General features: G+C 55.6%; 1 protein-coding gene across 19 annotated transcripts in view; it reads right to left on the minus strand.

Moving 5' to 3' along the window:
• Positions 1-24,768, minus strand: part of KCNAB2 (potassium voltage-gated channel subfamily A regulatory beta subunit 2) — a 91,093-nt gene that overhangs the window by 41,383 nt on the left and 24,942 nt on the right. For 6 of the 19 annotated variants that reach the window (XM_070611079.1, XM_070611072.1, XM_070611081.1 and 3 more), the window contains 2 exons: positions 13,142-13,270; positions 11,906-11,947 (listed from right to left, as the gene is read on the minus strand). The exons of 2 other annotated variants lie outside the window; for them this stretch is intronic. In XM_070611079.1, the coding sequence (XP_070467180.1) occupies positions 11,906-11,947; positions 13,142-13,218 (119 nt within the window). In that variant the 5' untranslated portion in view covers positions 13,219-13,270. Of the gene's footprint in view, positions 1-3,237; positions 3,482-7,667; positions 7,804-11,905; positions 11,948-13,141; positions 13,271-17,750; positions 18,400-24,768 lie in introns of those variants that run through there. 11 more of the 19 variants (XM_070611084.1, XM_070611076.1, XM_070611086.1 and 8 more) reach the window with 5 other exon arrangements.

Raw genomic sequence — 24,768 nt, forward strand, 5'->3', positions numbered from 1 at the left:
TCTCAGTGGGGTCCAGAAGGGCAAGGACAAGGCGAGAGAGAGAGTGGGAAGTGTGAGGACGACAACAGGACAGGATCCTGAGCTTGGGAAGAACTCATTAGGTGTTTACTTACACTGGGTGATGGAGAAAGCCTCTTCGAGGACTAAGAGATGAACGACAGGAGGTAGCCAGCCCTGTCCAAATCTGGAGGACGCACCTTCTAGGCAGAGGGCAGAGAGTGTGCTAGGACTCTGAGGATAGAATGAGCTCTGTGGTTGAGACACGGAAGGAAGGAGCATCCTAAGCAGGAGGGACAGGGGGCCAAGCTGAAATCAGAGGCAGCACGGGCCACACGGGGCCTTGTGGGGAGTTTGGGTTCCTTCCTGGTGCCATGGGGGAGCAGAGCAGGAACACAGCTGAACCAAGGCTGGGGGTCCAGCTGGCACCGTGTGGGCCCAGGCCATAGCTGCTGCCCTGTCAGGCCACATCTCTGGATTCTCCATCATTACAACCAGGCGGACACACAAAGGGGCAGCTTACACAGGGACTGTGCGGATTTAAAAATTTAGTGCATTTTTTTTGAACAGCAAGAGTCGAGGACAGTTAAAGAAAATGGGAGAAGTTAAACAAGAAAGCTTTTTCCCCAGCTGCAGGCTCAGTTCAGCTGATAAAATGTCTGGCCTGTGGCAGGCGTGTCTTCTAGCTCCACCGAGCAGCATCTATCTGGAGGCATTATCTTTTTTATATTACTATATAAGACCAAGTTTAACTGAGTCCCGGTCCAGCTGCTGATGGGGATGTTAACTGCGGAACGGCACTTATCTGGGATCTTTAATAACTGGTGGCGTTGGGTGGGGAGGCCCTGTTCCCAGATAACAAACCCCCCTGAACCCAGCAAGATGAAATCCGCCAGGTAAAGAAAGTCCGAAGGTGCGACCACCTTTGGCCCATCAAATGCTAAAGGCGCCACCAGTGGTTTTCCGGTGTCCTCTACCCCTTGGGAAGCCCGTTTTCCCAGGGTATTTAGGCCCCAGTCGGTTCTGCATGTTTCAGACACCACACAGACCTTTTCCTGGGCTGTCAGGCACATGAGAGATTCGTCCCCATCCCTTCCACCCACCCTGTGCCAGCTGTGTCAGTGTCCTGGGGCTGCTGTAACAAAGTACCACAAACTGGGGGTGCTTAAAAAACAGAAACTGATTTTCTCACAGTCTGGAGGCCAGGAGTCTGAGAGCTGGTGTCAGCAGGGCCACGCTCCCTCTGAAGGCTCTGGGGGGGGCGTCTCACCTGCCTCTTCCAGCTTCCGGAGACTGTAGGCGGTCCTCGGCTTTTGCCCACATCAGTCCAATCTCTACCTCCACTGTCTCACGGCCTCTCCCTGTGTGTCTCCACGTGGCCTTGTAAGGACACCAGTCACTGGGTTTAGGGCCCAGTGCATTCCAGTATGACCTCGTCTTAACTAATGACATCTGTAATGACCCTATTTCTAAATAAGGTTTCGGGTGGAGATGAAATTCTGGGGTACACAATACACCCCTGTGCACCCTCTATCACAAATCACATCAACGCAGGGAGCCGGGTCTTCCCACGGGGCGGACAAACTCTGGCCGCCCTGCCTCATCCCTGCTGCTCTGCACCTCACTCTGGCCAGGCCACTCAGGCCTTCTCTCCCCAAAAGCACCCGTTTCTCTGGCCCAGAAGGTTCTGTCCCACATCTTCAAATGTCTCCTTTCAGATGGCTCGGGTCTCAGCTGTCCCCGGCCCCCCTTACTCCCTTAGGTGTCCACTTGCTTTCTCTCTGCCTCCCTCCTCGAGGAGGTAACAGGACCCCGTCTGTCTTGTTCATGTGGCATCTGGCACGCCCATCCCCTGGAGCCAAGTAGATCCTCAATAAACACTTGGTGAATTAATGAAAAGTATCAATGACTAGCTAAAAAAGAAAAAAAATGTACGGTCTCATCTCCCTCTTGAGAAATTTCCATCAGAATTAGGAGCTCTTTGGGGCCAAACTAGCTGACCCTTTGTCCTTCCCTTTCAGCTGGAGCTTAGATAGAATACAAAGTCTTAAGGATTCTGCCATCTAATGGGCTCACAGCTGAAGTGTTTTGTTCCTTTAAAGACAACCACACGCTCAAACCATCAGCCAAAGGCCCAAACACATTCTCCACAGAAGATGTTAAAGCAACAGGCTGGCCTCCACTCTTCTCCAGAGAACAGCCAGATAACCCCTGGGGCCTGCTGGATGGAAGCCAAAGATTTCCGGGTCACCAGATCAAATACAGGACACCCGGTTAAATCTGAACTTCAGGTAAACAACAAATAATGTTTTAGCATAAGTATGTCCCCAAAATAGTGCAGGACATACTTAGACTAAAAAAGTAAATTGATGTTAATTTGAAATTCAAATTCAATTAGGCATCTGTATTTTTATTTGTGGGGAGTGTCCCCTCTGGCCAACTGCCTCTGGCAAGGGCATGTTCCTGGGGAGGCAGGGGACTAAAGCTGCAGATACGCAATTTATAAATGAAAATGCGAGCTCCCAGGCTTTTTGGCCGCTTTCTGAGGCTTTTAGAGGAGAAGGTGGGCGGGCTGGAGCACTGTCCCAGATGCTGATTCCAATGAGGAGCAAGCTAAACAGAATGTCCTTCTGAGGTTCACAGGAAATTTAGCCCCACATGCCTGTGCCCCGGAGAACACAAGGTCATTTAATCCACAGCCTTCGCCATCACAGTTACAGATGGAGCAGCAGCAACCAATCAGAGGCCACCTGTGGAAAACCACGTCCCACGAGAACAGCCCAATGTAAGGACGGAAGGGAGGGGAGCACATCTTGGCCCCCAGGACCCAACGGGTTTCTGGTGCCACATGGGTTTGTTAGAGATGATGAATTGAGGTATTTTCGCTAATTCATCTTTAGTTAACTCCTAATAATTAATTTGTCTCCATGATGTTGCAAGAAGACAAATGAAATAGTACGTTTACCCCTGCTGCAAAGTCTTTTCAAGAAACCACACCCTTTTCCCATGGAGGGTATACCTAGCTTAAGAGTGCTTTCTTGGGAGGATAGGCCTATGCACACTTTCATTTCTGTCTTTTGTACATTTCTATATGGTTGGCATTTTTAAATATAAAACGTCGACCTTGATACACAGTCAAGTCGTCACCCACGTTTCCCGCGCTCCTCTCTCCTGCAGCACCTGCCTCCGGCCTCCTGCCGCGTCCAGCGTCCTGCCCGCCCAGCCCCAGCCCGGCCTTACCGGTACTTCATGCCTGTGCGCCGGGCGGTGCAGCTGTCCAGGGAGAGGCCGTGCATGCGGAGGAAGCTCTCCATGTTCCTGGCCTGGGCGGCCGCCCGCACCTCCCGCAGCCGCTGCAGCTCCAGCGTGTCGGTCTGGCGGACGGGGTGCAGGGCCCAGTCCGAGTGACACCTGCTGCTCACGCTCCTCAGGCTCTCGCTGTACGTCATGGACAACATGGTGCCGCCCGGCCTGGAGGCCACCACTGTCCAGACGGGAAACGCCGGGTGCGGTGGGTTAGAGAGTGTACTGCTACTCCCAGGGCCCGGGCTGGACGCTGGCCCTGGGGCAGGGCGGCTGCAGAGACACATCCTCCAACTAGAGCAGCCACCAAGGGGTCTTGGTGCCTGGGGACAGGGCCAGGCCCAGGATGTAAATACCTCTTGGCATGAGATTCTCAGTCTTCAAAGCTGCACTGGCCGGGAGCTCTGGCTAAGTCACCCCCTTCTGCCCCCGCACTCGTGAGCCAAGCACAGGCGAAGCTGCATTCCAGGCGGCAGAACTCAAAAGTGCTCCAAATGAAAATGGGGGCACGGGGAGCATGCAGACAGCCCGAGCCCCCAAAGAAGAAGACATGACATCACGGCGCTCTCTGGAGGCGTTCGCAGCATAAAACCAGTACAGGGCTGTCCCCAGCGAGCCACGCACTTGTTGCTGAAGCAAACTCTAGTGTGATTAGGCCACGTGGCACCTCACCCCCACACGCCAGGGGCGCCCCGTCCCAGGAAGGGCCTGTGCGTTTGTTTCAAGCCTTGTAAAGGGAAAGGCTGTCCACACACGCATTCTCTACTTGTAGAAAGCGTCATCACACCAGCACAGTTCTCGAGGCGCCATGCTCTATGATAACTAAGTATGTCACAATCCACGAAGTTTTGCAAGAGAAGGCGGGAAGACAAAGAGGGGGAATAGGCTTAGTACGGATGGGGAAATTTCAAAGCTTAAATATTAAGAACCACTGCTAAATAGTCATCCTGAATAACGTCTGCACACTCTTCGAAACTAAAAACAACATACACGTCCATCGATGGGGAAACTGCTTATGTAACCGACAGTCCAGCCATATCATGGAAAGTCGTGCTGCCATCAAGAATGAGGCGTCTCTACATGGGCTGATATGCAATGAGTCCTAAAAGATAGTGGTAAAAAAAAAAAGGCAAGAGGAAGAAGTGTGTGCATGATGGAATGCTACCATTTGCGTTAATTCACGTGCATAAGTGAGTGAATCAACGACAGGTGGCATCATGGCTGGGCGTCCACATCCTGCGGTATCTTTGAGCAGGCAACAAGGACACAGCCTCGGGGGGCAGGGGTGGTCTACAGTCCAGGGACTCACCCCACACCTGACCACAGCCCTCTACTCTGGCGTAGCTGCCTGCACAGCGGCCCCAGCATCTTCACCGAGGACAGAAGGTAAGACGGAGCCCCCCTTTCTGCAGGGTCAGCTGCAAAGCCGGGTGCCGGAGCCGAGCCCTGGGATTTGGAGGAACCAGCACTGCCCCGACCTCTGCTCCAAGGGAGAACAAATTCGATTATCCCTGGGAAGGGCTGGAGGGGCTGTCCCCGGAGCTGAGGCAGCTGCAGAGGCTGCAGCTCAGTGCCTGAGGGCGAGGTGGCGGGAGCCGCCCTGGGCTCACCCTTCCTTGGGTGAGCTCTCCGCCCCACTCCACTCTCCATATCCCCTTTCCTGTTGCGATTTTTCTCCATGGCACGTATCATCATCTAATGGCTAGAGTCTTCTCTAATCATCTTTTTGTCGCATCTGATCCCCCAGGTCCAGGCTGGGGGGGTGGGGGGATGACACTCTCTGTCTGCTTCCGTTGCTGCCTGCTCGGTGCCTGCAGCAGTAGCTGAGCATCTCCCTGGCAGTGCCCGGCAGCACCTGACGGGGCTGGAGGTGGCTCCCTGACTCAGGCATGGCGCTCTGCAGGCTGCCTTCTGGCGGGGGTGGGGGACTCCCAGGCCAGAACTTGCATTCACTGTGGCTCAGATCCACAGAGGGAGCCTGCAGGGCCCAGGACCTCTGGTGTCCCCAAGGGTTTGGATTAAGGTCTCTGATGGACACTAAAGCAGGCAGGGCTGTCCCTCTACAAAAATCCCCACTTTCCAGGAGAACTGCTCTGGGGCAGCAGAGGGGCGCGGGGCTCCAGGGTGGGGTTTGTCTCAGGAAACAGTGCCCTGCAGGCCCACAGGCAGCAGCTCCCTCCCTTCCGCCCCACCCCCCCCCCCACCTTCAAGTGCACACAGGGCAGTCAGGCAGCTGTTCCAGAGGCTGCTGGTGGTGGTGGGGGGGGGGGGTGGTGAAAGCAGGGTCTGCATTCAGAGAGAAGACCAGCCACGCAGGCTGCAGCTGCAGGAGCTCACCCAAAAAGCAGAGCCCACCTCAGACGTACGTTCCCAGCCAGGCTGAGATCAATAGCCATTAGCTTTCAAGATATTACCCACAAAAAGCAACCCTGGTCTGGTCTGGCTCTGGAAATCTAGCCAAGGCCCTGGGGCTGGGATGACAGTGGCTAAGCAGCCAGGTTTTGCACAGGGGTACCCACGCAGCGCTACTGAGTCAGACAGCTTGACCTGCCAAGCCTCACTCTCCACGTCCGTGAAGTGGCACGAGCAGAGGCCTATTGCATAGGCTGCCTCGGGCTGCATGGGACCAGCCTGGACAACTGGACAGGGGCTGGTGTTGCAGCGGGAGCTTGCTGCACGTGGGGAGGCGGCTGCTGACAACAAGGCGTGGGATATGACACAGTTACGGTAACTTGTGTAGGGACCAAAATACACAAAACAGGGTGGGGAGGGGGCAGGCCGGCAGGGAGAGGGGTACACGTGAACATGGGCCTGAGTGACCCGAGGGAGCTGTGCGGACACCAAACACCACTAGAGAATGTTGAATAGGATGGAAAGTCTCACAGAGAGCACACATTCCTGATGAGATGGGTGCGGCCAGGATCCAGAGGGCCCCTCTCTGTGGGGCCCGGCCTCCTCTGCTGTGACCCTTCATTGGGAGGGCCTGTGGGTGGGGCGGGGCCACCTGCAGCTCAGAGGAGCCCAGAGCCTCCTGCTGTGAGTGTCCCGTGGTGCCAGGGCAGGTTCGGGCCAGGGGATTTGTGGAGAAGTGGGGTGTGGGCACAGCAAAGGAGAGGCTGGGAGGTGTTCCTCCTCTCAAGGTCCTGGAGGGAGGCAAGACCCCCTCCCACCCTGAGGGGGGAGGACACAGAAGGCAGAGTGGGACTTGACAGTCACCAGTGCTGCCCAGTGGGAGAGGACAGTCTGGCTCCCAGGACTTCCTCATGCTGGGGCTTATTCCCGCTTCCTCCCAAGGCGACCCGAGCAGGGTTGGGTCTTCGGATGAAGGGTCCCCAGGAAGACACTCCTGGGAGAAGGGAGGGGGAGCACATCCTTGGGGCTCCTGCCTCGGCCCCCTCGCTTCTCAGAGCTCCAAAGCACAGTGACCCCGACCTCTCGCTTCTCCTCCTCACCATCCTGAGCCCGCACCCCATCTTGAGGAAAGTGAGCCCCCTCCTCAGCAGCCGTCACTAATCACGTCGCGCCTGCAGGTTCTGGGCCTACCTTTTGCAAATCTATTCTTGTGGACTGGGGGGCTCCGGGGAATTCATGTGGCTGAACACCGTGACACGGAAAAACGAAACGGAGACGTTAACCTCATTAAGTCAGTGGGAATCTCGACCTCCCGGAACAGTCTTCCACCCGGCGTTGCTGAGCTGCGGTCTGTTTACTGACAGCCACCAAAGCATGAGACGTGAGGGGTGCAAGGAATCCTGACTATCTCTTAAACAGCGACATCTGCCTCGATGTTAGAGAAAGCAGCCAGAGTTCCTGAAAGCGGGATGCGGGGGAAGCGGATCATTCGAGCGCGGCTCTAAAATGCACGGCATCGCGTCACGGTAGGAACAAAACGATCTTCGCTGGAGAAAAATCAGCAAACCAAGGCCCGAACGGCAGCCCCGTGCTCACGGCCTGCGTTTCCAGACAGACCTTCAGACAGCCACAGACCTCCCTGCTGCCACCCCCAGGAAACTTGAAAATGCTGAACCCTAGTGGGGAGCCCACGGAGGTAGGAGCAGCTTGCCCAGGTCTCCCCCAGACACGGACGGCCAGCAGGCGCTCGCTTGCTCGCAGGACCGGGAGGCAAGCATGCTCAAGCGCAGATGCCCACCCTCCGCCTCCGGCTGTCATCTCACGGGGACCTGGGGCTGGCCTTTTTTGAGGTTTTCCGCTTTGAAAAAATAGAGTTGGGTCTCATTTCAGATCAGCCAAACACATCCCCAAATATCGTCCCTCTGTTATTCGGTTCCCGGGATGCTCGCCCCCAAGCAGCATCCCTAGAAGAAGGCGCTGCCACTTGCGCTCCTGGAGCTGACGGGGCCACTCACCTGCCTTCCAGGCGTCTGCTTGTTAAAAAGGATTTATTAGGGTCCACCAGACGCTCTGAGGATCTGGTGCAGCAGCTTTTTCATTAGGGAGTGTCACTGCAGAACGTCAGAAGCAATTGGTGAATGAGAAGAGTCCCACAAGGGTCGCGTGTGGAGGCAGCGAGTCCATTAGTCCTATTAGGGTGTTTTCATCTCAGAGAAAGAGGCTGAATTATTCACGAGCGCCGCTTCCCCTAAAAGCCCGGGAAGTGCAGCTGCGCGGTCCACCTGGCAAGGCTGCTCCTGCATGCGGGGCTGGAGGTGGGGGGGGGGCACTTGCTGGGGTCCTGTGATTCCCTGGGGGACACCCCTCTGCTTCCACTGCCCCGAGTGCCAGAGATACGGACCACGGGTGAGAGCAGCGGGCTGCGCTTTTTGTTACTTGAGGACGGGGCCTGGCTTGTAGCTTCCGCCCCATCACATTCCTAACTGTCTGCAGTTGGGGAGCCGGGTCCCCACGGCATGTGACCCCTCCCCCCCCCACAGTGAAGGGGCTGGGGTCTGGCGAGACCTCCTGTCAGCACCGTGGATGGACGCCCCTCCTCCCTTCTGCCGGGACATGCCGTAGATCATACACCCTATACTCCCAGTACCTATAAATGGCTGGAAGTTTCTAGAAGTCTGCTCTTTGGACCCTATGCTGCTACTGCCTCCAGGCAGGGGCACAGGGACCTTTCTGCACAGCACACGTCCTGACCTGGGGTTTGGGAAATGCTTCGAGGCTGAGCTCTGGGGTGAGGCTATCCTGGGCCCCTGTTCCAGGGTCATGACCCTGGGGGCACTGTGGGTCATCCCAGGATGCCAAAAAATTCTGACACAGAACTGGCTAAAAGGGTGCACTAGTGCCAGTGGGATTCTGGATGGAGGCTGAGCTGTTTAGCTGTGACAAACCTGCAAACGAGGTGGCTGTCACCCCGGGAGAACCACTGCCTTAGACCCGGAGCAGAAGGTAAATGAACTGGGTGGGCAGGAGGGGCCGCGAGCCAGAGGCGCAGCAGTGGGCGACTCTCTGGAGAGGCCTCAGTGAGGGCACTGGGACGGTTCTCGGAGGCCCAAGCCTGCCATGTCAGTTTCCGGCCTCTGTGTCACGTGTCATCCCCCGCTGGAGGCGGCCCTGGGCCTCACTGCTGGGTGGCGTCATCAGCCAGACACACTGTGAAGGAGGCCCATCTCCTTCCCCTGGGCCGCCACTCCCCCAGTCAACGCAACATCCCTCTCAGTGCCTGCCGGTCAGTCGTCAAGTCAAACGCCGTGGAGGTGGCTTCTGACACTGACTCCCCTTCACTCGCCCCTCTCCATCTTTCCTGGTCTCCCACACCCAGCCTCTCTGTCCCCCATCTTACTCCCTGTGACCCGGCTTCCTTCCTACAGCAGGGATCTGATCCCTGCCCTGCTCAAACACCATTGATGACTCCCCAGTGCCCACTGAATGCAGTCTAAGCTCCTCTGCTCGGCATTCAAGGTCTTTGCCCATCAGACCCTTATCTTCCTCTACAGTCTGGCCTCTTGTCACATTCCATCCCATCCCTCATGGCCCAGTCTGAACCGCCACTTCCTGTTCTCTGTCCACTCCTCCAAGGTGTGGCTCAGGCTGTTGCATCTACTGGAATGTTCTTCCTGGTCTCTGTGCTGAATCCTGCTCAGCCTTCAAGGTCTGGCTCACAGCCCTGTGCTGGCTTCTCCACAAAGCCTTCCCCTACTCTCAGCTGGCCAGGACCACTCCTTCCTCCGAACCCCAACAGCTCTGTGGACTCTTCCCACGACAAGTTTTGCCTTCTAGATATTATCAGAGTCTTTCGGGTTCTGGGGTAGATATCATTACTGTTGGTGGTCCCGTACCCTGCTCTGTATCACATGACTACAGTTCCTCCTACACTGGGAGGAGTATATTTTCCTGCCCTTTGATATTGGGCTGGGGCGAGACTTGCTTAGGCAGAAAGAATAAGCAGAAGTGCCAGGGTGCCGGTTCTAACCGTAGGCCTTCAGAGGCCTTCAGGGACATTACATGTTTTTGCTTTTCCTCTGGCACTTCTGCCATGAGAGGAATGTGTCTGAGATAGCCCCAGCTTAAGGAGGGGGAGACGGCGAACACCTGGACCCAACCTGCAGCTCAGAGACAAAGCCAGCGGAGCTCAGCCTAGAGGAACTCGCTCCGGTCAACCCACAGACATATAGGCAAGAAATGAATGCTTAGTGTTTATGCCACTGCATTTGGGCTTGTTTGTTATGCAGCATTCTGTGTGAGAACTGACAGATACAGGGTCTCACCTCCCTGACCAGCCTGTGAGCTGCTTGAGGGCAGGGCACACGTCTGGAACCTTCAGCTGGTAGAGGAGAGGGTGCCACACTGCTGACTGGCTCACACACGCCCCACAGCCATGTCAGTGCCTGAGAGACGAGGCTGCCCCACTGGGAGTGGCACCGAGTACGGTGAACAAAGATCCCACCCCCTTGGCGGTCATCGTCAGAGGCCTCGCAAGAGACGCTGAGTGTCCCTGTGAAGAAACCACACTAGAGATGCAAAGGGCAGGATGGCCAAAGCTTGTGGCATCAAATGTGGAGCTGAGAGGCTGAGAGGGAGGTCCTCCGATCCGGGGTCCAGCTCTCCAACAGAGCTCACGCTGGGGCAAGAAGCCCTCACAGGAACAGGATGCTCGTCCAGAGCATGCCCAGAGGGGTGGGCAGCAGGTTGGATCCATGGGTTCCGAGGGCCAGCGAGGAGCGTGGAACACTGTTTCATTTCCACTCATTCACATCCAACAATTTCCTCCGTGTCTCCCACGGGCAAGGCCCTTTCCGCCGGCCCGGCTGTGCCTGGGATTTTTCTGCCTACTTGTCTCCCCTACTCCTTTCCTTCCGGGAGTGAGGCAGGCCTGGGATCGCTGAGGATGCAGTTCAAGTGCATGTTTGGTTTCGCTGGTCACATCCTTCTGGGATGAATCTCACATGTGCATTCTGACATCTTATGCCACACATACAGAGATGACGATAAACATTTCAACCAATAAAAGCATTTGCAAGCCCAGGTTCAGACCTAACTATTTCAGGCAAAATCTTTTCTAGGAAAAATTTCAGTAGAATCAAAGATTTGGTCATCTCATTAGAGCTCCCTGTAAGGAGTGAGACCTCACGGGAGGCCCTGAAACAGTGGCAAAATGAGTCTGAGGACCCAGGCCCACGGTCCTGTGCAGAGGTGCCGAGGCTGTGGGAAGGAAAATGCCACGTGGAAACTGAGTGCCCACTGCCCGAGCTTCCTGGTGCATGGACAGTAACTGCCCCACGGCTGTCACCAGTGGGTGTGCGTGACCCTGGGGAGCTGGTTCTAGACAGAGAGACCTCCCAGGCCTGGACACCAAGATGCACAACACACACCAGGGCCCTGCCGCCAAGAGCCACACTGAATCCCCACACAGTCCCAAAGCTGGCGGCGCTGGCCCATGGGTTCTGTACCCCTGACATTTTCCCAACAGGAGGAAAATGTCAATTAAAGTGAATTCCTGGAGTTAGAGTCTTCCCAAGAAGCATGTGTCTTTGTGGAGCACCCCGAACTTTATGGGTTAGGAAGAGGCCGCCCAGAGGGAGGACAGGACTGGCCTAGAAGATTTTGCCGCGAGCCCGGGCCTCTCCACGCCACGTCCCTCTAGGGCACAGCCTCTCGCCCGCAGACACCGGCGCACCGATTCGCAAACAGGGAGATGCATCAGAAAGAGGTCGGAAGCCTGCCCCAACCCCAACCCAGGCCGCGGGGCAGCCACACTTCCCCGGAAAGATGTTGGCCTCTGATTACCCTGAGCTCTGTAGGCCACAAATCAGCTCAAATCCTGGAAAGGAGGAGAGGGTTGGGCTGGCCACACCGTCTTTTACTCTGATAACCTAAGAAGCACAAACTCGCGGCGACAGGCAAGCACCTCACCTGCCGCCCGAGCAGTGAGGTTTTATGGCAGATCTGGGGAGAGCTAAGCAGGTGTCAGAAGTCCATTTGTGCAAATGAAAGCGAATTCTAGATTAGCACATACAGTGAATGGGAATTCACGTTTTCATTGGGACAGTACATAATGGTGTGTGGGTGGGCACCAATCTTATCCGGGGATTTTCACTTCTGAGAAATCACCAGCACACCTGACCTGGATGGGCGTGGCCCTCCCACCCACTCCCCTGCCTCAGCTTGCGGGTTTTAGGGAGAACGGAGGGCTCGTTACCTGTAAAACTGGAGCTGTCTTTTGGGACTCCCATACCGAGTACTGCGGACAGCAATGGAGGAGAGAGAAAGGAGGGGAGAGAAGAGAGAGAGTCCACAATTGGCATTAACCACAGGGAGGGGCCAGCCCGGGCAGCATCAGTGACGCCCGCAGCCCCGTCCCCACCCCGCTCTGCTCTCCGCTGTCAGGAGGATGCGCAATGGGTACCAAGTGCTCAGCAGCAGTGCCACCCAGTGGCACTCACAGGCAGAGGCCCGCTGTGTTGGGACACTAGGGGGTCCTTCTGTGCCTGGCCTCAATCCCACATTGAACAGGAAACGAAGACAAGAGGTAACCTTGAGGGGACAGTCTGTCTGGGTTTTAATGAAATATGCTTTGGAACAATAGTTGAAAACCCTCAAATCTTCTTGTGCCCATCACCCCACATGCTGGTAAGTCTGCATGTGGCCATGGGGTTCTTTTTAGGATCTTGAGGAAGGAGGGACACCCAGTTCCCCTGTGGGTTCCATGGACATGTGCTCTGACTCAGGTGCTAACAACTGTCTAGGAAGTTCCAATCAATCAAGGACTGAAGGGCCCTGGGGGTTGCACCTGGGCCCTCATCTTTCGTAACAGTGACTGCCACCTGGGTTCTGTGCTCTGTCCACGGAGCTAGCAGTTCACACCCAAGGCCTTCTGCACGCCCTCCCTGTGGTCCAACCTGGACCACTTTCCAAACAGAAAGACCCAGAGCTGGATTTGGAAGTGGCTGTCACAAGGAGGAGGTCAAGGGTGTCCCCTGAGCACCTGGCCGCCCCCACCCTCCCCCAGCATTTGAAAATGGGCAGACATGGTTCCTACAGGCCTGCAAGGCTTTGAGGCTCCCTCAGGGCATTGGGGGAGCTGGTGGGACACAGGGGGCTACAGGAGCTGCGATGTGTAAGATGAAAGAAAGGGAAGCGGGAAGGGGCCCCAGCCCACTCTCGGGCCTCTGTCACCTCCAGTGGAATATTTCAGAGCAGTCAGGAACAAGGCAGGAGTCTAATCCTGGGTCCACCCAGCAAATCTTGGGTTTTTCTTTCCCACTTTAGTTTTAAAAGCTTCCATTCCTTTCCTTGGAGAAAATGCTTGCCTGCGTGCCACTCAGAGCCCTGGTCCTTCCCTCTGGGTCAAGGGAAGGAGACTGACTCAGGGGGACTCCTCCTCAGAGGCAAGGCTGTCCCTGGGAGGGGCCGGGGGTGGGGTGGGTGGGGTCACCTGTAGATCATCCCGGGGGAGCCTGTCTGCCGCAGGGAGAGCCGAGCAGGGGAGCCCGTGGTTGATTCTGGATACATGGAGCCGGCCTCACTGGTCCCGACCTGCTCTCTTCTTCACGGAGGGAAGGTTCTGGAGGAAAAGCCAAGTGGGAGGGGAGGTGGTTAAAAAAGACCAACGGCGTCTTGATCGTGAAGGCCCAGTTCCTCAGGGATCTGTATGTCCCTCATCAGACAGACAGACAGATGGACCCGGGGGCTCAGATAAGGCTGATGATCGGGTCCAATGACTCTGTGAATGATTTCCACTCCATCTCTCCACTTCCCACCCCAATGCTTCGTGGGGGTCCTTCTGCCCTCTCGACTGCTTTTCTGAGGCTCTGGGAGCACTTTCCTGTTGCCCAAACTATGCAGAAATGGCGGTTCCAGAGGGGATCTGTGGACTCGGAACTTGGGACTGTCTTCTTCGTCCCAGGAAGCGGCACCAAGGTCATGCAGGGTAATCCTTGATGCCTCATCTTCCCTGACCCCTGACTCCAGCCCACTGCCACTTGCTGGTACCACTGCTCAGCTTTAAGGAAGCAGCTTGTCAGATGCCTCACGACCCCCAGCACCTGAGACTCATGCCCCTGTGTAACCCCCTCCCCTTGAGTGTACGCTGGACCTAGTGACTTGGTCCTAAGCAAGAGAACAAGGCACAGGTGCTGGGACATCACTTCCATGATTAGGCAACACAGATCACGCCCTCGGTCTTGCTAGCAGGCTCTCTCCCCTGCTGGCTCTCATGAAGCAAGTTGCCATGCTGGAGGAGCCCATGTGGCGAGGAACTGAGGCCTTCACTCCAACAGCCCACAAGAATGACTCCTTCAAATGGGAGCTTAGAAGAGGATCCTTCCCAAGTCAAGCCTTCAAATGAGACACCAGCCCTGGCCAAGACCTTGACTGAAGGCTTGTGAAGCCTCAGAAAAGCTCTGCAGAGGACCCAGGTAAGCAGTGCCAGGACTCCGGACCCACAGGAACTGAGAGAATAAAAGTTGTTTTAAGCCTCTAAGTTTGTGGTAATATTTTATGCATCAACAGATAATGACTACGACAGCCGACATGCATCCATTCACTTCTGCTGCTGCTACCCTTGGGCTGAGTGGCTGTCACCTTTCACTCGAACCACTGGATCAGCCTCTGAACGGATCCCCCGCTCCACCCTCAGGCCTGCAGTCCTGTCCACCCGGCAGCCAGAGGACTCCCTGTAAAAAGTACATTAGGTCACGTCACCCTTTCTTCTCCTTCCCCTGGTCATGGCACCCAGGCCTTCCACGCTCTGCCTCCTGACTCTCTCCACCTGCGCCCTCTAGCCCTCCACCCCTAACTCATGGACCCCAGCCGCCTTGGCCTTCGCAACAGGCTGAGCGCACGCCCTCTGCATTGACCGTTCTTCTGCCTGAACGCTGTGCCACAGCCCTTCTCGTTGTCGGACCTCCTTGGCGAGCCCGCCCCTAACCTCACGCTCAGGGCTTCTCTCCCAGCTTCAGCCAGCCGACCCGTGTAGGGAGGCTGTGTAGGTAACACCAACCAAGCTTCTTGCTGTCTGTCCCTGGGTTCTGGCTCCCTCTCTAGAGCGCCAGCTCTCCCCAGGGCAGGGATTTTGCTGGTCTCGCTCATGGCTATATCCTCTGCACCTACAACAGGGCCTGGCCCTCGGCAGGGGTTAACACATGGCTCCTGAAAGAGTGACGGCCCCCAGATGCAAAATCGCGTGGTCCTGCACCAATGGGTAAAGGGATGGTCTGGGCTCAAAACACAGCCCTACCCGTGATGGGGCCCCAAAACTGGAGGGTAAGCACACTCCCCAGCCGAGTGCCAAGCTGGAGGGCTTTGTTCACGTGATTCCCAGGGACCTCCTGTCACCGTCACCAGGATGTGGGCTTCCTCCAGACACTCCCCGTCCCCTGGTGCTGGCACCTTCGTGGTGCAGGTTTAGGTCCCGCTCATAACTGAGGTCTCTGACTGAGGGGTTGAGCGTGTGTGTGTGAACACGCTGGACAAATGGGGAGAGAAAATACAGGTCAGAGTCACTACCGTGACAACCTCACAGAGATGATGGAGACGTGGGGTCAATGAAGGGTCCCCAGAGTTTTATTCTGAAAGAGCCTCATTTGGAATGGAATGATGAAAGAAATAAAAATGCATTTAAATCCTTAAAAGAAAAACAGCAGGTGCTGGGCTGATGCTGAATCCATGTCTTCTGGCTCATCAGGCGATTCCTCGTCAGCTGTGAGGACGTAATCCAGGTGAACCTCGCCCAGGGCCCCTCGGTGCTCCTCTCACCCAGGACCTTGGCCACTTGGCCCTGTCCACCCATCGCCCTGCAGGCTGGCTCTGGGCGGACACTGAAGGCCTCCTGGTCACCTTTTCCTTTACTCTGGGTTCCATCAGCGTCACCGTCACCAGAGGTACCAGCCTGATGCGCACCTGCCCAGATCTATGCAAGAAACTTCTTAGAGCCCCGAGCCGCCGACAGGCACTGCACTTTTGGGCCACCACACGCCCAGAGGTGGCTGCCATCTAACTGTTGGGAGAGCAGTTGGTTATGCGGCTCCGGGGGAATTGAGTCCGTGTGGCCTTGGGGCCTGGGGAGCCTCAAGAACAGCCTCTCCTTTGAGCCCATTGGCTGCTCTTGGAGTTTGCTCTCCCAGGTGACTCAGGGCATGAAATCCGATCATCTCACTAAGTGGTTAATCTTAAATCAGAGGGTGGTGAACTCACCAGCCCACAGAACATTTGCTGAGGCCCTACTGTGCGCAGGTGCTGGCGGCTGCTGGTACCCCTGCCTCGAGGCACTCCAGAGTGAGTGAGGGACACAAACAGTAAACCATGGCCACAGGGCTAAGGGTGCACGGGGCACCAGGCACCACCTGTTGGGAGGAGAGCTGTCCCCAAGGCCTGTCAAAACCTGCTGGTCCAGCGGCCTTGGGAGAGGCGGGGTCAGGATGTCCTCACACAGGCTAAGGGAATGGGGGCCAGGCAGCCAAGAGCAGACCGGGGTGCCCATGCCCTTGCCTGGGGGGTGCGGCCCACTCCACACCTTGCTGTCTCCTCCATGGCAGCAGCTGGCTGGGTCCAGCTGCCTAGAAATGGTGCCCAACCCCCAGCCAGGGCACTCAGGGGTCTTTAACTTCCAGAATTCCAGAATCACAAACTCAATCTGCATTTGAAACAGCATGAGGACCAAGAGTCTCTGATTCCACAGATATGGGGTGGGCCCAAGCATCTGCATTTCTTACTGGTCACCAGGTGGTGCCCATGTTGCTAGTCCAGGGACCACACTTTGAGGACCGCTGGCCTGGGGCCTCAGTCTTGGACTATGGACAGTGGGCTGAACCTGGCCTGCCGCCGATTTTCGGAAGTAAGGTTTTATTGAAACACCTCCACACATTTGTGCTACAAGGGCAGCGTGAGCAGTTGCAATACAGACCTTCTGGCCTATGAGGCTAAACTATTTACTCCCTGGCCCTTTACAGAAGTTTGCTGACCCCTGCCCGGGCCCTTCTCTCCCCTGCTCTTCAAGATGACAACGTCCCACTCCTTCCTTCTGAAGTCCCCAGTGCCTGCTCTCCGCTGTCTCGCTCAGCTCCTGGCTCTGCTGCTCCCTGTCTCCAGCTGCTCCTTCTCAGTCTCCTTGGCCGCTTCCTGCTCATCTCTGATCTCTAACTTCCATAGCTGCCCAGACTCAGGCCTTGAATCTCCTTTTCTCTCCATCCACACAAAGTTCCTCAGGTTTCCACCAGTCTTCTGGCTCTGAACTCGGTCACTAGACTGCAAGCCCCCATGGTTATATCTCCAGCACCCAACTTTCCCTCGAACCCCAGACTCATTTTTTCAACTGCCCATTCGGCATCTCTGAGGATGTGAGAGACGTGCCTCGGGTTCACTCCCCCGGCCCTGTTCTTCCCACAGCCATTCCCATCGCCAGATCATCTTCAGAAACATCCAGGATCCCAAAATTCTCACAGCGGTCCCCACCACCTCCTTCCTGATCCAGGGCACCACCTTCTCTCGCGGGGGTCCCCACAACAGCTTTCTGACAGTTCTCCCGGCTTCCGCAGTTACCCCTTATCAACTACTTTACCGGGGCCAGAGTGAACCTTCTAGAATATAAATCAGATCATGTCGTTACTTTGCTCAAACCTCCCAGTTTCCCATTCAACCCAGAGTGAAAGCCCAAATCTTAGCGACAACCTTGGGCCCCGCCCCACCCGCCCCATGACCTCTGACCACATCCCCTGCTGCCCCCTTGCTCACTCCGCCCCAGCCACACTGGCTCCTTGGGGTCCCATGGACCCAGCAGACACTCAATTTCAGGCCTTTTGTACCTGCTCTTCCTTCCATCAGAGGCTCTCTGACCCCAGAGATCAGGGGTCAGAGGGCCCCCTGCTCCTCCTGGGGCCCCCTCTCTGACCTCCGCCTCTTTATACAAAGGTCACCTTCTCACAGAGTCTTCTCTGGACATCTTATCTTAAATTGCAAACCCCGTCTCCCCCACACTCCCCTAGGCCTTTCCGTGCATCACTTTTCTCCCTGGCGCTTGTCACCTTCTAACATACCCCACACTTTACCTGCTGCCCCATTTAGATCTGCATCTCCCTCCTGAGCAAGATGCCAGCTCCATGAACGCAGGCAGTTTTCTCTGTTGTGTTCACAGCCGTGCCTGGCACACAGTAGACACTCAAATATTTGTTGAATGAAAGAATGAATAAATGAATGACTTTGTGACTCAGCCTGCTGAAGGCCCACCGGGAAGAAGCACAAGGGAAGCGGGTGGGCAGTCTGTGTTAACTGCAAACAGAATACACCGGGAGGGCCTGGGGACGGCGCTGCAGGCAGGACAAGGGCAGTCTTCTCTGGAGGGTGCAATGCCTGCTCTGTCCAGGGGGGGCGCTCGGGGAAGCTCCAGGTGCAGGGACAACCAGCATCACTGGCTGCACTTAAGGATGTGTGGCTGGGGAGGCCACCTGTCCCACTCCACACCCCTACCTAGCCTGGACTCTGGAAGGTCAGGTTTCCTCTGAGCCAGCGGCCAGCTCTCTAGTCTATAGCCACAGCAGGGTACTGGCCACGCTCCGATGCCCCCTGTACGAGGAACCGCAGGCCTCATTCCTCCTGGGGGGCTGGCACATTTGCCACCTCACAGTGGAGGGGGAGGATCGGTGAAGCTTTCCCACGATCCCTGCTTTGTATTCAGGATGCAGTCACAGGGGTAGAGTCGACCTGCCCAGAGCCCACCTCCTTACTCTGCAGCTGCCACTGTCCAATCAGGAGCCACTGCTTCCGCCCAGCGGCCAATCCCTGAGGAGCCAACATGCTAGTGAGGATGCTGTGGATCCTAGGCAGTGCTGGGCTTGCACCACAGAGCGTGGGAGGCAGGCGGAGCTGGGGAGAAAGGCTTCAGAAACCATCTGACAACAGACCAGGCACAGGAGGGTTGGGGGCGCCTGGCAGCTGGGAGGGTGCTGGCTTGGGGTGCAGGCTGGGAGTCTGCAGTCTGGGTGCCTCCATTTCCTGCATGTCCACCTGGTCTGTGTGTGACCTTGAGCAAACCACCCCAATCTATACTTGGAGAAACTGAGGCACGAAGCGCTCACAGAGGTCCCCCCACGCTTTCTCACGGGAGCAAAGAGAAGTAAGATATGAAAACACTTTGAACCCGGGAGGAAAGATGCTGAGTAAATCATAGCTCTCTCGCTGACAGGGATGGCAGGGGACCTAAAAGGTCAGGAGGCTCACATGTGGGCACTGTCTTCCTTCTCCCCAACTTATTTTGAAAACTTTCACACATCAGAAATGATGTAAAAAATCAGAATAGCAACAAACACCTATATACCCTTCATCCTATTCGCCAGTTGTCTACATTTCACCTCATCTGCCTGCATTCCCTTCCCCTCTCTCTCCTGCTCCTCTCCCCCCACCTCCCCACACACATTTTTCTGAAACATTTGATAGTTGTGATCTCGTGTGCTTTACCCCTAAAGACGGCAGCAAACATCTTCTGAGAATAAGAACTTTGTCTTACGCGACCACAATACTTGGTCATACCTAAGGTAACTAATTCAATACCACCTCATATACAGCCTATATTAAAACGTTCCCAATTATCCCAAAAATATATCCTATGGCTTTTTAAAAAACCCAGGATCCACTCAAGGTCCACAAATGGCCTTGGTTATTTCCCTCCACCTCTCCTAATCTAGCACCCCCAAAGCCCCCCATTTTTTCATTTTTGTTTTTCATGACACTGAATCTTTTTTTAAAAGCTCAGGCCATTTGTCTAGCAGACTGTCCCACGTTTTGTATTTGTCTGATTGCTGTCTCACCATTAGATGGGACTAAACCTTTTTGCAAGCTGTGTCTTTCTCGCATATCCCACCAGGAGGTACACGTGTTTGTCCATCCCGGGCTAAGCCAGGTGCAGTCACTTGGCTAAGGCAGTGTCCGCCTGGCCCAGTGCATCCCCTCCGTAACTAACCAGCAATTGCGGGGGCGGTTTTTTGAGGCTGTGCGAGACTCCGGTTCCCCTGCGACCTCTTGCTGTGGGTGTTTTCTCAACTTCAGTTTTTCTAGAAGGGCCAACGTGCGGCCCAGGGCGCTGGGTGCAGAGGAGGTGAGAGGGCAGGCAGCCGAGTTTAGTCCAGAAGAAAACACAAAAACGGATTCCTGGAGGTCCTAAGCTGTCCTCAAAGCTGCAGCTTTGGCAAGGCCTCGCTGTGTAGACTCTTTCAGGGACTGACTGAGGGCCCCACGGGCCCCTCCAGGCAACCCTGGGGCCTGAGATTGGCCCTGAGACTTGGGGTTGGCAGTCTTCTGGAAAAGCGGACCCATGAGGTGACTTTAAATACGGACGAGCACGTTTATGTGCAAAGAGGGAAAGCACCAGAATAAACCAGATAAACTGCAAGAAGTCCTGGGGTCCAGTGGACCAAGGTGAGGCGCCCATGACCAGACACACGAGCACTCTCTCTCTTTGAGCCTCAGTTTCCTCATCTGCGAAATGGGGGCCTAGACTACATAACCCTCAATTCCTCTGTTGGAGCTAAGGATAAATGACTGTATTATTCTGGGGGCAAATGTGCCTGGAGGCGGGGGTCTGAGTTGGAGTTGCGAAGGGCTCCCCCTCTCTTCCTCCCTCCCTCTCTCACTGATCCCTTCAGACTCAGCATTAAAAATGGAATCCACAGCCTCTCAGCATTGACCAGAGCTCCTTGCATGAGATGGGGAGAATTCAGCGCATGCAGGAGAGAGAAGAAAATGAAGATGCAGCTTAAAACGAGAAACTACGAAGAAAGGTCAGACCCGAGCTCATGGGTGCAGGACGGAGACACAAAATAACAGAAGACACTTTCTGATCGGGCCTGGTTGGGAACCACCTGTTCTGGTTACCCAGATGTTCTGGTTGACTGAGCTGCCATCTAATTTGCATGGACGAAGGGTATGAGGGTACAGGAGATTGAACCAGTAGCCCTCATTCCTCACTTCTCCCAGTATCCATGTCCTCTGCTGGGTGGTTGATGCCTCCCCTCAACACACAGACACATGCACACACATACACATGCGCGCGCGCGCACACACACACACACACACACACACACACACTTTGGCCAATGGAGAGTGAGCAGAATGACGATGCACCAGCTCCAGCCGTGGCCATCCGAGACTTGCCCTGGAGCCTCTGCCGTTATCTTGGATGAACCTGCCCCAGACCACCTGGCTGGTCCAAAGAGGCCAGGCTGCACATGCAATAGCCACCAGCCTAGATTGGGCATTGCCAGCAGCCCTGCAGCCTGGAGCCTGCCGACCACGAATGTGTGATAAATGAACGCTCACTGTGGCCTCCACCAGGACTGTTACACAGCAGGTGAGTGGACTTGTAACTTTAGCACTCCTGGGAGCACGCTCTGCTGTGCTTTACTCTCCGGGGTCATCCTTATTAAATTATAACTCTGGTGGGTGGCTGGGAGCTACTTCAAGCTACTGGAAAAGGAGGCCATGTTTGTCTCCCTACTGTAGATTCTAGAGCACAAGAAAACTCGGGTGGTGGGAACCTTCATTTAGTGAGATCTCTTGATCCAAAGTGAGCATTTTGAACACTGAAGAGGGTAACTGTTTCTAAATCGAAATCTCAGCGGAGCCTACCACACACATTTCTCTCTTCTCCTAGGGCTGGGTCGATGCCATAATTCCACCCTCTTTGGGTGACCCAAGGAGACCATTCCAGGTGTTGGGGAGGAGGCAAGGCCCTGTCGGGGTTCAGATCTGGCCCTCGGTTTGAATCCTAACTCCATCATTTATTGGTGGATGACCTTGGGCAAATCTCTCCACCCTCCCAAGTGTCAGTTTCTTCATCTGTGAAATAGGACAATAACAGGAGTTGGGAGAGGGTCTCACGTGCTAACAGGTGGGGGTGCACAGCGATGGGCACGGAGGCTGGGATCTGCCTGTGCCTGGCCCTGGCAGAGGGCAGGCGCTGGCCCACGGCCTGGGGGGGGTGCTTCTTGGAAAGTTGCTGACCACAGCTCCTTCCCAGACATTTGCACCATGTGCAAAAGGCAAATGCAGTCCCTCTTGCACAGATGCGTCCTCAGGCTTGCTAAAACATCTGCTTTCCCCTCACTGCCTCTTGCCTTTGCTCTCAGAAGGCTCCTCTTCTTTTCCAGAAGAAGGCTCATCTCTTATGGATGCAACCAGCCACGCACAGGTATGATTCTGCGTCATGGGGAGACCTGGGCTTCTTTGGCCTTCTGTGGCTGCATCCCAATTCTGGACCATCCTGGAAGCTCCAAGTTTCCAGAAGGCTTGTTCCTAGTTAGCTGAGGTCTTAAGAATGATAACATTATATGAGTTATTTTTTGCCACGTGACAAGTATTAGCAACTTAAGACAACAAACATGTCTCACTCGGTTTTCGAGAGCCAGGAAACTGGGATTGACTTGGCTGGGTGGTGCCGCCCAGGGTCTTTCCCGAGGCTGAGTCAGGATGTTGGTTGGGGCTGCAGTCTCATCTGAAGGCTTGACTGGAGCCAGAGGTGCCTCTTAGATGTCTCATGCACGTGGCTGTGGGCAGGGGTCCTCAGCTCCTCACCATCTGGATCTCTTACGCCAAGGCAGCTGGCTTCTCAAGAGTGAGGGATCAAGAGGGAGAAGCTGCGATGTCTTTTATGACAGAGGCTCCGAAGTTTTGTTCTATTGGTCACAAAGACCAACCCCAATACCATGAGGGAGGATGTAAGGACCAGGGGCAGGCCCATTGCAGGCCATCTTGGGGGTCACTACTACAGCACCCCACATTTACTCCATTTCCATATCCCCTGAGACCATGGAACGCTGGCTTTACCAGGACAGCGAGGTTCATCTCTTCTGTTCATGGGTGTGTCCCAGAGCAGCGCCAGGCACAGGCAGATGCTCAGTGCATGCGGACTGACGGGGAGCAGAGGAACGGCTCCACCTGACAGACGGCAGGGTGATCTTCCTGGCAGCCTCAGGGCTCAGGGCTAGGACTCAAGCTCCTGCCTCCTGAACTGATGCCACTTTGCATGTTGCTTCTCAAACCCTGGCAATCCTGCCCGCCAAAGCCCTCAGTGCTGCTATGACTACTACATGGCACGAAACCACGCCTTTTATGGGGCCACAGCCTGCAGAGGCCACGGCCATGACCACGCGTCTCATGAAGCGACAGGAAGAGGTGTAACTGCTCGAAACCACAGAGATCTGGAGAGGTTCTTGCGTAACACACCCTTCCCCTCTCCCGGATGCCAGGCGCCCGAGACTGGAGCCCACTCCTCTCCTACGAGCAAGATTAGTGACAAAGAGCGAGTGCTGCTGACCAAGGCGGCTGCAGAATCTGAGTGCCCCTGGGGTATCCACTCTGCCTGCGGGGGCATCTTCAGGAGCAAGCAGAGGCCCAGTGCTGGAAGTCGGGAGGTCAACAACCCAGTTCCAAAACAGCACCATCCAGGTCCTGCTCAGATTCAGATGGGGTGAGGGAGAATGGTACAAACATTTCTGGGGCCTGGGAGTCAGGCCCTCCAGGACCACCTGCTCTTCACCACAAAGAAAGCTCTCTCTTGTCCAAGCTCTCGAGGCCTAAGCAGGGGGAGCCGAGTGGCATGGTGACCCGCCAACCAGACACTAAGCAGTGTGGACCTCACGTGGTCAGACAACAGTGCAGCATCTGGACCAAGCCACGGAGCCCAAGGGCCAGACTACCGGACAGAACGTCTGTTCATATATCTAACTGATGTTCCAGTAAGAATTTCTTGAAAAGATCACAGGCTGAAAATTTCAATCTTTTCAAAGCCACATTCAAATGTCTGTCTCCTGATTATAAACAACAAGTCAACCCAGCACAGAGCCCAGGTCTAGACTGTTGCAAGGACCGTCCCCATTCATATCTAATTAACGCCACCATTAAAAAAAAGACCATAGCCGGGGGCTGGCCCCGTGGCCGAGTGGTTAAGTTTGCGCGCTCCACTGCAGGCGGCCCCGTGTTTTCGTTGGTTCGAATCCTGGGCACGGACATGGCACTGCTCATCAAACCACGCTGAGGCAGCGTCCCACATGCCACAACTAGAAGGACCCACAACGAAGAATATACAACTATGTACCCGGGGGCTTTGGGGAGAGAAAGGAAAAAAATAAAATCTTTAAAGAAAAAAAAGACCATAGCCAAAAAATTCCAACTTTCCCGAAGCAGAGTTGAAATGCCTTCCCACTTATATAGCCCACTCACATCCACACCCATTTCTCAGGCTGGGTGCCTTCCTACTGAAGCAGAAAGCTTGCTGCGGCTCCTGGCTACGTCTGGGCTGTGCACAGTGATGGCTGGGGGTCTGCCGGGGTCAGTGGCCAAAGGCCCCCAGGCTTAGGAACAGCCGTCCTCCTTCCCTGCGAGGGAACAGAGGCTCAGACCATGGGGGTCAGGGACCTCATCTCCTGGGGGCTCCCCCAGCTCCACCCTGATCCTGGTGACCACAGGTGGAAGGGTGCAGGGCCCTCACTTGGTGCCGGGGGGAGTGGGCCTCAGCGCTTTACAGACCGAGTGACCTGCAGCGAGTTGGGGCCAGACACAGGAAGCAGAAGCCCACGGCGCTTCAGAATCTCCATAACCATTCCTGAGTGCTCAGGCCACAGGCCTCTCTCAGTCATTCATTCAGCAAACATGGCATAGCTCTCCTCTCCCACCCGGGGAAGCTCAGAGCCTCCTCCCCATCTTGTGCCCCGGCCTCCATGTGACCACACCCTGCCCGATATCCTGCTTGGGCCCAGAAGTGAAGAAGAGAACGTGGTGGGGGAGGGAAGAGACGTGTACCGAGAGTTGCTGACGGCTTTTCTAGGCGGGGGGAAGCCCCTCGGGAGCCGGGAGCTGGCTAACCCCCCGCCTCCCCTGCGTGGTGACCACAGACCGCCCTTCCAGGACAGAACTGCAGGGTGGGGAAGGGCTTCAAGGGGTCCTCCAGCCACCTGCCCCCTTGCCCTGCACTCAGCCTGCAGGAGAGAGGAGGGGTGGGGACTCATCTGCTTTGTTTTTAAGGCAGGGACCCTCGCCTCTTCCTCCTGCGAAACCACTTTCCACTCAGAGATGGGA

This window comes from Equus przewalskii, chromosome 2, assembly GCF_037783145.1.
Source record: "Equus przewalskii isolate Varuska chromosome 2, EquPr2, whole genome shotgun sequence".
Lineage (NCBI taxonomy): Eukaryota > Metazoa > Chordata > Mammalia > Perissodactyla > Equidae > Equus > Equus przewalskii.